The 14,317-nt window shown below is 39.2% G+C and overlaps 1 protein-coding gene across 6 annotated transcripts in view; it reads left to right on the forward strand.

Moving 5' to 3' along the window:
* The window catches only part of SRGAP1 (SLIT-ROBO Rho GTPase activating protein 1), a 140,277-nt gene that overhangs the window by 73,014 nt on the left and 52,946 nt on the right, over positions 1–14,317 (forward strand). For all 6 annotated transcript variants that reach the window (XM_046938079.1, XM_015281504.4, NM_001080101.2 and 3 more), the window contains one exon: positions 6,474–6,536. In XM_046938079.1, the coding sequence (XP_046794035.1) occupies positions 6,474–6,536 (63 nt within the window). The remainder of the gene's footprint in view (positions 1–6,473; positions 6,537–14,317) is intronic.

Raw genomic sequence — 14,317 nt, forward strand, 5'->3', positions numbered from 1 at the left:
GAAAATATGTGGACCTTTTTTCAATGCATTAACATTGACACAGTGTCCCATTTGCATCTTCCTGATAGACTTTTGTCTTTCCTCCAGCTGATGCCCAAGAACACGTAACACTTCGGATTTTCTCATTCTAGCATAGCTTCTTGGAGAAGACCAAGCAGCTTTTCTTGTGTTTTTATTCCTAATGTGAATCTTCTGCAGGGGAAAGAAGCGAAAAGAAATTGAATGTGCATACCCTGAAGCTCACATTAGTGAAGCCCATATCCTAACCAACCCTATCCTACCTTTCAGCAGGGTTTTCTAGTTAACACACAGAGTGATACTGTTACATCAAAAAGCTATTAGATATTTTGGAGCACAGGCAGGGTGAGCTCCCCAAGGGATGCATGAAGGGATGTGAGCGAGGCTCTGTGATGTGGGGGAAACGGTGGCGGGAAGACACATAGCACCTTGGCGTGATGTGAATGAGTTTTACAAGCACGCATCCTCAGTGTGGCAATGATTGTTCACCAGTATTAATTTTGAGCACTTATTTTTAGGACTTTAGTCTGTCAGGAATTAGTACTTGATGGAGAAATTGGTACTTCCTCTGAGTGCCGGTGTAGACAATTCGTGCTGTAGAGTGCTAGTGAGGTGATAAATTTGCCTTTAGATCCCAGGTGCAGAACTGATTAGAACTCTAATGATGGTGAAGTTCCAGTTCTGAGTAAAAGTGAAAGCAAGTATGAAATGAGGTGAACCATGTTGAACAGAGAGAAAAACAAGACCAGTGCGGGAAGTAGAGCTATTAGCAAATTGTCTTGTTTTATTCATGAAGAACATAAGCTGTCTACACTTAGATTTAGTTCAAATGGGCAGCTTCAACCATAATTTCTGTCTGATGGGAATGAGCTATCTGACTTAAGGTACCTCACATCTCAGGACTGCTTAGTTGACATCCACCAGGAACCTGGGAGAGATTAGGTGCAAAATGCACACGTTCACCTGGCAGGCAGAGGTTGCAGGAGCAAATAGAAGATACACTTACGAGAATGAGAAATGTGACATCCAACACTTTTTCTCATTAAAATTATGTAATGAAAATATCAAACAATATCTTCATATCCTGGCCGTGCCTACCAGTATTGTTTTGTTCCCTTTCCTGCTCATGTCTGTTACGTGTAGCAACCTCTTGGTCTAGTCCTTATAAAAAAGATGTGTGTAGTACCCACTGTTGTTCTATATGAAATGTAGTCATGAGTGATGTCTCTGCCCCTTGGACTTTGTGCCTTGCCCTTGGCTTACTCTCTGTTCTTCCTGATCTGTACACTATTGCTTCTCATTCTCATCTTTTTTAACATTTGAGCTGTTCTGGTGTAAAGACCCTTATAGGTTTTAACGTACGTGTTCCAATGGGCCCAAAATAAATAGTTTTCCTGCACCTGATTGTACATGGCTTTCCACTTAAGGTTTGGACACTGGTTATTTTTGTTCGCCTGGAAGCAATTTGTCATTCTGTTTTACAGAGGTCAGGAACCAGTTTCTGTTTAAATCTACCAAATGCGGGACAAAGATAGGATCTAGTTTGGAGATACTAAGGCATCTACCTGATGATGTTATGTCAGGCTTCTTATTACCAGGAAGGCACTTAAGCTCTTCCAGTTTTCAGTTGCTGGCATATAAAAGCAATGCAGATTGCTGTTCATGCCTGCCTTCTTGTTGCACGTAAAATTGCAAACATAAAGTAGCAGAGTTCAGATCTTGCATGCTTGCACATCTCTTCAGGCAGATGGGGTAGATGGCCTCACGGGGACAATTAAAGAATAAAGCAGTAAGGAAAAATGTCAAGCAGAAGGGAAAAGTATTATGCAGAACATTTCATGCAGCGATTCTGGTTACCCCAGCATTAATAATCAACTGTATAAACACAGAGCCACAAAATCCTCAAGCAGATTTGTATATTTATAATTTATAAAAATGTATTTTCTTTGGACAGAAACCATAACAAGGCAAGATGAACATATCTTCCAGTGTTTACAGTAAAAGATGCTGGAGAAGCCAAGTACAATAAATATTTTAGTTCCATAATCTGACTATTAGCAGGGAATATGACTACCTGCCAAATCTGCTTGGAAGTCATGAAAATTGTGGCATACGTAGAGACTTTTCACATCACTTTCTTAAACGTATAAAGGTTTAAAAGGATAGCAGAGCTATTTGTTGCTATAAACTGGCAAATCTGGGACAGAATGTTACTGTGACACAATGGCTGTGTCAGTGTCACAGCAGCTTACAGAAGCTTCTTTTAAACAAGGGTTTGCATATCACTTCCCCCAGGGACCTGCAGCAGACTCATTTAAAAGGAATAGTCACAGAATATTTTCCCTAAATGATGTAACTGATAGTAGGATTGTGTGTGCTAAATACAGGCAATAAAGAGTTCCAGGAACAATTCCACTGCCTAAAGTTTCAGTCTCAAAACAGATGAGTAAAGATTGGGTTCCCAACGGGCAGAATAGACAGAAATTCCTTACAGACTCCAGAGAAGGGGTATTAATGTGGGCTAAAATTCTAAGCATGTCAGTTGTTATTCAGTAAATACTAATCTTGAGAACATCAGTAGGACCACTGATAGGGTGAAAATTGAGCGTATGCTGGAAGGCTGGTTTAAGTACACTCATTGCGTCTGTTGCAGGCATGATCTATCCTACCAGTCATTTGGATATCAAAAAAAATAACCAACAGAACTTTCACATTATGACAGTTTCTTCAAAATGTCTCTCCGTGCTTTGAACCAGATTGGTTGCCAATATATTTTCAACAAGAATTTGTCTGGGCTCTAACGTTTTTATTACCGTCTGTGTTCTTTTGGTTAATAGATGCTAATACGTTTTCCTAGGACACGGTGAATAAAGAAGCATCTCAGTGATTGTTCCTCAGGTTTTAATGGCCTGATTAGGGCTATCAGCCTAACTCCAGGAAAATGTGTGTTTCATCTTACGTTCTGTTTGGCTGCCCTGAGGAGAAGCTCCTAGACATGCTGAACTGCTGCGGGGAATAGGCAGCATCAAGGAGAAACAGGAGAGCCATTAACCACTGAAAAGAAATGCACTTCTTATCTGGTGCTCTAACACTGTGTATCACACACTAAAAGCCATATTGCTTGCACTTGAGTCAGTATTTCTTGATTATAAATGTTAATGTAAAATGTGCTGGTTCTTGAAAATTAATCCTTTTTATGCTGATAATGCTAACCAAATTTCCTGATTTTTTTATTGGACAATTCCAGCAAAATCTTTCATCAGAAAAAGACAGAAACTGACACAATATACAGCAGTACTGACTCCCCAGATGAATTGATGGAAGGATGACTCATTTGTGATCATGTGGCACTGCTAGTCTTTCTCCCTGATTTTTACTGGGTTTTCTGTTTGGTGGGTTTTTGTTTGTGTTTATTTCGAACAGAGTCTGCAGAAAAGAAAAAAAAAAAAGAAAATCTGCTTTTCTGTCTCACTTCCAAACAAAAGCGTTTGCACTGCCCAGTTACATCATGAAGAATACTTAGAATCAACCTTGCTGTATTTAGGGCTTGAGCAGTCAGCAGCTTTGAGATGGTAGCAGCTGACCAACAGTTGGAAGGGATAAATTGCTCAGAGCTGGAGTTCATCCCTGCTGGTTTTTTTTTCCGTTGTATGTTTTCATCTAACAGTCTTAATGCCTGTCATCTTGTATGTTTTGTTCTTCTTTTTCCTAAAGTAGTTTTAAAAGTAGGCTGCTCATATTCAACGCTACAGGAACAGCTTTCCAAGAAAAAACAGGTGGTCTCCCCTTCTTGGATCTTTGAGGAGATGTGTAAGCTGTGTCAGAGCTGCACTGCTGACTTTTGAAAGCAGGGTGCCAACGTAAAGCAATGAAAAGCAATTCAGAATTTTTGTTAAAGCTTTGACTGTGTTTCCCTACAGCAGCTTGCAAATCTGCAGTCTTTCTCCAATCCTTTACAACTCTCCACATACAGTCTTGGTAGTGTTATGTGTATGAATTTTTGTCCTTAATAATTGATGAAAATAACCTGATGTTTGCAAAGAAATTTAAGCAATAGCCCTTTTTTTTTTTTTTTAATTTTTAAATTACTGCAGTAGAAAAACAAACATCTTGAAAAATACCAAACTTTTAGAAGTATAAATAATAGGCGGAGTTTCACAGCAGACCTGTATAACTCAGTTTCAGAGCACTAATCTTACTGGGCCTTGGTTACTACATCTGATGCTGTTGGGAATAGAAGAATCTCTCAGAAGTGCTTTCTAATTCTCAGCATGAGCCAGCAGTGTGTGTTTGCAGCCCAGAAAGCCAACTGTATCGTGGGCTGCTGTGATGTTCTGCCCATCAAGGGTAGGAGGGGTGACCAGATTCACAAATCCCCCGTTAGATTAGGGTATAACAATACTCAAGGTCTAAAAGCAATCATCAGTTTTGTTGTAAATCTTTGTACTACAATTAGCTTAAAAGTACTGACACTCTTGCAATTGTATCTGTCTAACTATGAAGCTGGATCAAAAGAGGGATGGCCAGCATGGTGAAGGAGGTGATTGTCCCTCTCTTCTCTGCCCTTGTAAGGCCTCACTTAAAGCACTCTGTTCAGCTCTTGACCTCCTATCAGAAGAAGGGTACAGATCTGTTGGAATGGGCCAAGAGGAGGGCCATGGGGACAGTCAAAGGGCTGGAGCACTTCTCCTGTGAAGACAGGCTGAGAGCGTTGGGGTTATTCAGCCTGCAGAAGAGAAGGCTCTGGGGAGACGTCCTTGCAGCCTTCCAGCGCCTAAACAGAGCCTACAGGAAAGCTGAAGAGAGATTCTTTATCAGGAGATATAGTGACAGGACAAAGGGTAGTGGTTTTGAACTGAAAGAAGGTAGATCTAGGTTAGACATTAGGAGGCAATTCTCCTCTTTGAGATTGGTGAGGCACAGGTGCAGGCTGCCCAGAGCAACTGTGGGATGCCCCATCCTTGGAGGTGTTCAGGGCTAGTTTGGATGGGGCTTTGGCAACCTGATCCTGTAGGAGGTGTCCCTGCACATGACAGGGGGTCGGAACTGGTTGGTGTTTAATGTCCCTTCTAGCACAAATCATTCTATGATTCTGCAATTCCATGATTGTATTTCTAGTTTCTTGTGAGTCAAAAATCATGTTGCATGTAAGAATTGGTATGAGTATTGATAAGTGGTAAGGCAAATTCCTTAACGTACTGCCCAGAGTTGGGTATGACAATAGGAGTGGAATCATAGAATCATCAAGCTTGGAAAAGACCTCTAAGGTCATCTAATGCAACTGTAAATAGGAGTAAAATGTGCTAAGTTGTCTGTTCCAGCTACTGCACGTATGTGTTGGTTGTCCTTTTGGAAGACGTGGTGGATGGGATGTGTGCTGTAGCTCCTTTTCATATGTGGGAGTTGCACTGGAAATTGTCATTCAGAAATTGTTATTCCTGCAGGTGTTTTAGTGATGGCCAAATATGTGTTAGCAGCTTTGGAGATGAGCTGCCCCAGAAGATTTTCCTTTGGCTTCTGTCCAAACGCAAAGTACTTCTCATAGCTAATGTCATTATTTATTACAAAGTTGGGGTTTTTAGAAGTTGGGCTGATCATCAATATATTCACTGAGGGGAAAAAAGAAAAGAAAAAGAAAAGCATGTGTGTTACTATTATACGCTTTGCAGGAAAAAATGTAGCCGGGCTGTTTAACGAGTCCTGTAGTTCTGTTCTGTAGTTGTTTTCCAAAGGCTGTGGTACAGAAGCCTTCAGCTGTTGCATCTGATTGAACTGCTGTGGACAACTGACAAAGCGATATATTTGAGTGAGACTCTAATTAAATACTTTTATTTTGACATACTTGATTTTGTTAATAACTGCTGCCAAGCATTTCTTTTTTTCTGGGTCAGAATGAAAGTAAAGCCAGAGTCCAGGAAAGCTAAACAAAGCTGTTCCAGCAGCCCACTCTGTGAAATATTGTGCAGTTGAGTATCTGTTTCAAAAAGGAGCCACAATTATTTCTTGCATAAATATTTAGATAATTGCATGTGCTGAGAAACAAAGACTGTTCTAGATCTAGAACTGGAAGGGATGTCCCTCTAGAGTATCACATTCCACGTGGTTTAGTTTATGATATAGCATAGCAGTTTTAAAACAGCACACAGTCTGTTCCATTAAGAAGGCTTATAACATTAATCCCGAACTTCACCCTTTCTGTTGGCACCTAATCTCCTGGTGCTTCATGAGAATATCTCTCTGAAATTACTTCCGAGTTTCCCTCCAGAAGTTTTCTGTCCAGATGTTGTCTGCCTCCCTGAATCTTTACGTTTAGTGCACTGTAACTCTGTCAGAATGGTGTCTTTGTGAGCTCCATTACATTCAGAGCATGAACAATGAATGCTAACAGTAAGAGATAAGTTTATGTTGCAGTTTTTGCATTCTTTTTTCTAATGATTTTTTTTTTTTAATTACAGAGCAAAGAGATTGCATTCCAGCTTCATGAAGACTTAATGAAAGTTCTTAATGAGCTTTACACAGTAAGTACAGTTTCTTTCTTACTTTGTCTTATTCAAATTCTGTATCGAACTTCTTCTGTAAGTGCTAAGTGTCCTTTTATCTAGCAAGTTACCCCCAGTGGAGGTGCTTATTTTTGTCTTCCTACACAAGCCTGAATTATCTCTTGCAGAAATACCACTCACTTGTTTAGAACACATACGCTAATGCTTTCAGGATTAATCTTTATTTTCAGCCCCTTCTCCTCCTAGACTATGCTAAGCCAGTTTATTATAAGTTTCATTGGTTATTAATGAGCCATTTCTACTGAGAGCTTACCAGAGCAAAGCTGCTCCCTTTTCTGCCTTTTGGCAAGCTGCTGCTGGTGGAAAATCTGAGGAAGGTTTCCTTTTTGAAACTCACGTACACAACTCACTACTACAGGTTGAGGTCTTGTCTACCTGAAAGCCATTTCCCAAAGTATTTTGGGGGTGTAGGTACCAGCAACATTTCCTAAGAAAGAACAAAGCAAAGATTTTTATTTTCATTTTAAACATAATTACACAGTGAAGAGGAAATGGTAATATCCACTCCTTACAAAAGTCTGTTGATTCCTGCTTGTCGGGGAAGCAGTATGTCTGAGTTTTACCTTCAGCCTGAAAGAGCTGAAACTTCTTTGCTCCAGGACCTTACATAACAGTCTCTGGATTGCTCCCTTCCCTATCCATGATATTTGAGAGATCAGAAAAAAAAAAGCAAAAGAAAAAAAAAAAGAGCAATAAATAAAAACGCAAACCCAAAGCAAAACAACAACAACCAAAATGTGTTATTTATATTAAGAAACAAGTTGGGATTTTAATGACGTTTAGGAAAACATCAGAGACCAGCCCTCCTGAAGCAGCGATCAAACATTATTTGAGTGCTTCTGATCTCCTTTTCTTTCGACCTAGGAAAAATTGTGCGCTGCTTGTCGATGGGTTGACAAGCATTTGAACAACTGAGGTGGCAAAAATAAGACCTGAATGAATGTGGACCTGTAGCACTGCCCTGGATTCTTTCAGACTGTGGTTCAGGATGCAAATTCCTAAAATATACCTAAAATTTCTTTTTTTTAGAGGGCTTTTCCTTAGACCTTTTTGTTCTTAAAATAACCACTGATTTGTAGGGTGTGATATTGTAAAGCCTTGTTTCCTCAGGCCTGTCTGAAGTCTGTTAAACATGCTAGAATCAGCTTCTGTAAAGTAGTGATAGCCTCAGACAATTCACACATCTGCAGGGAATCAGCAACCATAGGAGCCACTGCACAAGCAGGACTGCAATGGTGAGTTAAGTCCTGAAGATACAGACTTGTTCCAATTAAACAGTTACATAACTCCAGTGCCTGGCGAGGCGTGGGATTAAGTGCATGTGCTCCCAGGATAGGGAAACACTGATGCGTGTTCTGAAATCCCTGGCTGAATTACCAGTGAAAATCTGCAGGACTGTGTTTTAGTAGTCTCACTCATGTTCATGCTATGTCTTCCCACTGAGACCTGCAAAAATTTAATCAGGTATTAATTTCCATGTTATTCCTTTCAGTGAACGCCAGCTCCTTTCTCGGACTTTAAGATTTTTGTTAACTAGGTAATGTACTGAAGAGTGCATACAGAGTGCATGCACCATTTTAAATTACAATTTATGTGATATACAATTTATTTATTTTTTTGTATGAGGTTAACTACACCTAATTTTTACACAACTGCAGTGTAGATGCAAATATCTTAGCTTGCCATCTGTTTTCCAGCTATACTCACTAAAATGTTATAGGTGGAGACCAGAACCCGCAGGTGTAAGTGTGTGCTTCTGATGAAATTTAGTACACTATTAGCTCTGTTGTCCAGCTTTTTACTGATTGCAAAGGACTTGATCAGCTGTAGGTGCCTATATTTAGCCAGATAGAAGCCTTGCAGAGTAAAGTGGCAAGATGGAGCTGAGTAGCATCTGTTCCACTATTTGCAGCATTAGGATGATCATCGGCTTATCTGTGTGATATGTTCCTGTGTACATAAAGTTAGAAAGATACCTAGACAAATGGAAACCTCATACGTAGGATTTTAATTCTGTGTAAGGTTTACAGTTTAGAGAATAAGGTGATAGTGGCCTCACCTAAACAAATATCTACACTTGTAAACTCTGGGAAGTATATTTCTCAGCCATCTACAAAGGGAGAAGTAATCTTTTTGCTTTTCTTGTCACTTACCAAAAAAAAAGTAAAATCAGTCTTATGTTGTGACACAAATCTTTCTGTCCAAAAGAAATCAAAAGAATTTCAAGTTATTAAAAAGTATGGTAATATTGGAGTATTAATGGTTGAATTCAAGCACAACCTATTAAGTATCAGAATAATAAACTTCATTCTGGCAACAATACTGTGTCAAGTATGATAGTCACCTGTATCATAGAAGATGCCAGATATAAAAGATCATTTCATGACCCTTCTCTGAAATTATAGTCTACACTTATGCCTCCGAAGATCCTAACAATTATTAACATCTTTATGGGTCTTATCTGAATACTGCCATAGTTAAGGAGTTCTGTCCATCAGCATCATTATTTTTTAGATCAAATTCTTCAAGTCAGTAAGCCCTGCTATAGATTTTGCAAAGAAGAAACTGTTCCAAGAGAATTAAAAAATAAAGCACTGAGAAGTTGAAAGTACTTACCACCTTCCACTGAGAATGCACAGTGATTTCCAATTAAAAAAACTTCTTTCTGTTCAGTGATAAGTGAAAATTTGAATCTCTGCCCTTCAAGAAACTACAGAGTGATTTGGCTTCTCACTGAGTGTGGAAATCTCAGAACTGCAGTCAGATGTCCAAAACAAAACAGACATCTGGATCCAAACCCAGATATTTTAGAACATTAAATAGCTGTTCTGTAGAAGCGCACTCCATTAGGAGATCTTTCTTCTTGCTTACACTTCTGTAATTCCTCTTTTCCCATTTGCATCACTAGGAATTATCTTGAAAGTAGGAGATACATGTGATAGATCTTCTATTTGTTCCCTGGGAGTATTCATTGTGTCTTGTGCCATCCTAATTAAAATTATGCATCATGTACAGGATTGATGAAAAAACATAAACAGAAGAAGATGAACCAGGGCTCCAGAATGTGTTCTAAGAACCTGTGAGTGAAGTAGGTTTATTTTATTGGAGTAATCAGAATTTTATAAGGCAAACTTTTCTTTCTAATTTCCATCTCTCTTCTGTAGAAAAGGTTTACTTGGATGTTACATTAAATATTTGTATGTTTTCTTCGTTGCTCACATTACTAGTGAAAATACGTTTTAAGGCTCTTCCATTTTTAGTTCTCAGTATTTTATGCTCTGGTTCTAATGTTACTACTCAAAACATCATGCTAAAGATGATTGAATAGCTAAGCTTCCGTCTGTATCTTTGCAAGTTCAGTAAATTTTAAGTGGCAAGTACTTCTAATTATGCATGGCTTTTCTCTGGCTGTGCCAGACAATCGGTATTTTCAGGTCTGCAACATCCTAGCATCTGCATTCATCTCTTATTCCTCTCTCTATTCCTCTTTCAGCCAGTGTTATTAGTCCTATATTATACATAAGGAGCAAGCCAATCCTTTGAGCAAGCAGGAATGAGAAAAGAGGAGCCCAGTTAGTTCTGGGTGGTGAAAGAATGAATTTTTTTTCCTAGCAATTCCAGAGAAAAAAGTGCTAATCAGACAGAAGAGTGTAAGGGTTTGGGTTGGTGTTTTCTGGGAACTGAGAGGTTTAGAAGTCTTGTTACGTGTTGAATGAAGGAGGAAGTAAATAATTGATTTTACACTTGATCATCTTTGCTGCAGAGAGAGCTTCCCAAGCTCTTCTTCCATTTCTGTTGAAAGCTACAATATCTTGTTATATCTTCATGTCTCCTACTTGGTTTTCAAAATTACACCTCCCAGCATTGCACATTATACAAAAATGAAAATGTCCAAGGGACAGTCCAAAGGAAACAGTTTAATATTAAATAAGACTAGGGCAGTTGTGCCACTTGCATTTTCCATTGTTTTATCTCACTCATTAAAATTTTGGTTGTTTAGTTTTTGAGAGTCATTGCTACCAGGTTTTCTCTTTTTCTTTACTCATTAACACAGAATCTGGATTCTTTGTAGAAAAGTTACATTCAATTTATTGTAGTACATCAGACATCTGAGAGCTGGTGAAATTGGTAATTCTGCATTGATAGTAATAAATCAGTGATTGTTCCTGCAGCCACATTAGAGGCTGTCCTGGAAGTGATAAGAATGCTGAAAACATGTAAATATTAAGCCTGCTTAACTGCTAGAGGCCAATGATGTAGTGGAATTGGCATAAGATTTTACTTACTTCCTGGAGAAAGCACTAGCTAACCTGATGTAATGAATTCCTTGCAACTCTATTTTCTAATAGGATTCGCTACTTACCAGAGTCAATTTTGAAACTATTCAGACTCAGTAAATCCAACAGACATGAACTTCTGCTCTATTAAATGCTTATTTCCTGAGAAATGCTATGAAAAAGCAATTAATTATGCAATTTTATTACACAAATAAAGCATGTTACTCTGACGACTCATGATAAATACAATGTGTTCCGACTTAGAAATATTCAGTCAGTAATTTAGGTTAAGACATTTTCTAGAAAAGAAGCTTGCATGTAGAAAGTGAAGGCCACAGCCTTGCTACAGGAACATTCCTCTTGTAGCCCACGAAAGTAAGGCATTAATTGCTGTCCTGTTGATTCACTTGTTCCGGTATTGTGCATTTAAATAAAATAATTCTCTAAGTGCTGACTCTGATGTTCCTTTCCCTGTTCTAAGTGCTATGTGCTGCCCTTTCTGAGTTCTTAGAAATGATGAAAGTTTATATCACTAAGTGTACAGTGTGTCACCTACAAGTAGGGGGGTACATAGTTTGTATAACATTGTCTTTTTTATCTACTTGCAGTCTGACTCGGTTATCTAACAGAAATCTGTTATTTTACATTTTCCATCTGCAGTGATAGACCTGCTGTATTAGTCAGAGATGAACCCACCATTTGATTTTAGAAAGGGACTAGCATACATTTAACAATGCTTGCTGAGTACAGCAGAAAGTGCAGTGTGTCTGTCTTGATGGCAATTCAGCATCTGCAAAATTACAGCCTTGTTCTCCCTTCAGTGTATACCTGGTAGCTGATCAATAAGCACTTTGGAGACTAATAAAAGTCAGTTCAGTGATGGATACTCCCACAGGCTACTCTATCAGTTCAACAGTTCGGTGGGCATTTGAGAAGCTGTATCACTTATTTCATTAGTTAATTTGTCATTTGAATAACAGATCTATGGATCTGTTACGTATTTACAGCTTTGGGATCTGTGGATCTCAAAACTCTTCTTACAGTAAGTCTATTTTCAAGAGTTAGACAAGCCTTCTACTGTCTTTTACAGAATTTAACAGTCTTTTAAATAGTTCTGAGAGAAAAGATGGTGTGATGTTAAGGGAAAGATCAATATATATGTAACTTAGCATGCAAATTTTAAGCTAATGATGGTGATGGGTTGATAGTTGGACTAGATGATCTTAGTGGTCTTTTCCAGCCTTAATGATTCTATGATTCTCACACAGAACCTGGCTTTCAGTCAGGGTGTATGGGGATACAGGGTTTGATAGCCTGTGCTATAAGCAGGCAGTGAGTAGAAGTGCTCTTCAGTGATGCGAGGTTAGTGGAGGCAGTGCAGAGGCTTCTGAAACTTCTTGGTGAGATGTAGTCATGTATTTATGCTCCTTCACTCAACAGTGAGGCAGGCTGAATTGTCATAGCCACCACAGAAAGTCACTTACGTGCAGTGTGCTGAAATATGCAGCACTCAGAAAAACCACTTCAGAAACTTCAGCATTCACTGCTGCCTTTATCAAGAAGTGACAGAGCAAGGATTTGTTCTAAGGTCAAGCGCTTTGAGATGTGCTGTTAGGAAACTCAGAGATATTATTGTTTTCTCTTGGCTGGCAAAATAATAATAATAATAAAACAGCAACAAAACCCACACCTTTTCTAGATGGTAAGACAAATAAATTAGCTTTGTCTCCCACCAACTGAAAAGTTCCTGGAGCTGACACTGAACAAAAAATCAAAAATAAAAAGAAACACCAGAAGAATTCTGTAAATAAGCACTTACAAAATGAATACAAAGACCAAAAGAAAAAGGTGCAATCATTGTACTTGATTGCCTTTTCCTATTGTTTTTTAATACTGCGGTATCACTTTCTGTGCCTTTTATTATTTATTTCATACATAATTTCTTTAAGAAGTGCATTCCTTTTCAGTACTTATTTCCTTATGTCTGTATGAGTTAAACTCCCTGGGAACAGATTATCAGCAGCATTAAAAATGCCTTTGAAAACAGTGCTGATATAGGAAGCCGAGCATGGTATGTAGTTAACCTGAAAACAGGGCAGATCTCAGCTCTGCAGGCTTGTATCCTCTTCCCAGCCCTCCTTGTTTTGTCTTCATGGTTGTGCCCCATCCATTTGGACTGTTGTCACCAGCTTTTCCCTTTGTGTACCCTTTTGGCAGAGAAGTGTGAGTGTGAAGTCCTATTGCATAGGACTTCAACTGTACATCTCTTTACCACTCACCTGATGTAGAGTTCAACTGGTTTGTGTTGATCCATGCTAAGCCACATGCAGGATAGCTTAAAGGCTGATAAAGGCTCGTTTACACCCTCTAGCTTTAGTGTCGCCAGTCTGTGGATTATCTAGGGGTTGCCCTAACTTCTCAGTTAGAAAAGTTACTTGTCTTATTTTCAAGGCAGTTCCCCAGACTAGTCTGTCTGTTCAGCAGCCATACAGACCCCTGTTGAAGGAGGAGCAGCCCCTTTGACTCATCCAAAGCTGCATCTTTTACAGGAGAGGCAAGTGTTTGTGTGGCCCGAGCCCAAAAGTGACATCTGCTGGAGAGAGAGCTCCAGCATCCTGTGAAGAAGAGAGGAAACCATTGTCTGGGGATGCCTTCCCACCTTGTTCCTAGCTTGTAGCTTGCGTGTAATTTGTAGTCTGGCAGCCCAAGCTTTCTTGGCTGCAGAGCAAGTGTGTGTGTGGGAAGGATGCTTGCTATTAACTGGGGGCTGTGGAGGGAGTGTCTTCAAGGTTTATCTGTCAAACTGCTCTTTGTCCAGATTATGTCTGTAGAGCTGGCCAGTTCTACATCATGGCTAGTCCACTGGCTGCAAGGTTGAACACAATTTCTTTCCAGGCCTTCAACAGCAATCCATCTGATTAGGGATGTATCCCCAGGCTTGTTTCTGATTCCTTGCCCTGTCCTCAGAGCTAGATGGACCCTCCCATTCTTAAACATTTGATGTCCCCAGCTGGGACATCATTAACTAAGTACTGAGGAGGTGAGGTAGATTTGGCTCTGATATTTAGTTTTATTGCTCACCATTTCTTATTTTTTAGAAAGATAAAAGTCCTGAAGTATAATAACAAGGATTTGGTTCTTTCCTGACAGAGAAACGAGAAAAAAATCCTAGAAAATATTTTTACACAACTATTGACTGAAACATTTGATAGCTTTCTGCTCAATCACCTATCAAAATATTTCTGAGATACAGCGCCTTTCTCAGCAGAAGCGAGGCAGAACACAGGACAGTCTCATGCACTAATATGAGGACTAGTTCTCCATCATCTTCCTCTTTATTCACAGTGCCTGTTGAAGCACTCCAAACATTTACAATTTTTTATATACTTTATATATACTTAAAGTGAATAGTGGCAATTCTGGCATCCTCTAAAGGCATGACTGAAACTCCATAAGCTCTAC

Source organism: Gallus gallus, chromosome 1 (assembly GCF_016699485.2).
Source record: "Gallus gallus isolate bGalGal1 chromosome 1, bGalGal1.mat.broiler.GRCg7b, whole genome shotgun sequence".
Classification (NCBI taxonomy): Eukaryota; Metazoa; Chordata; class Aves; order Galliformes; family Phasianidae; genus Gallus; species Gallus gallus.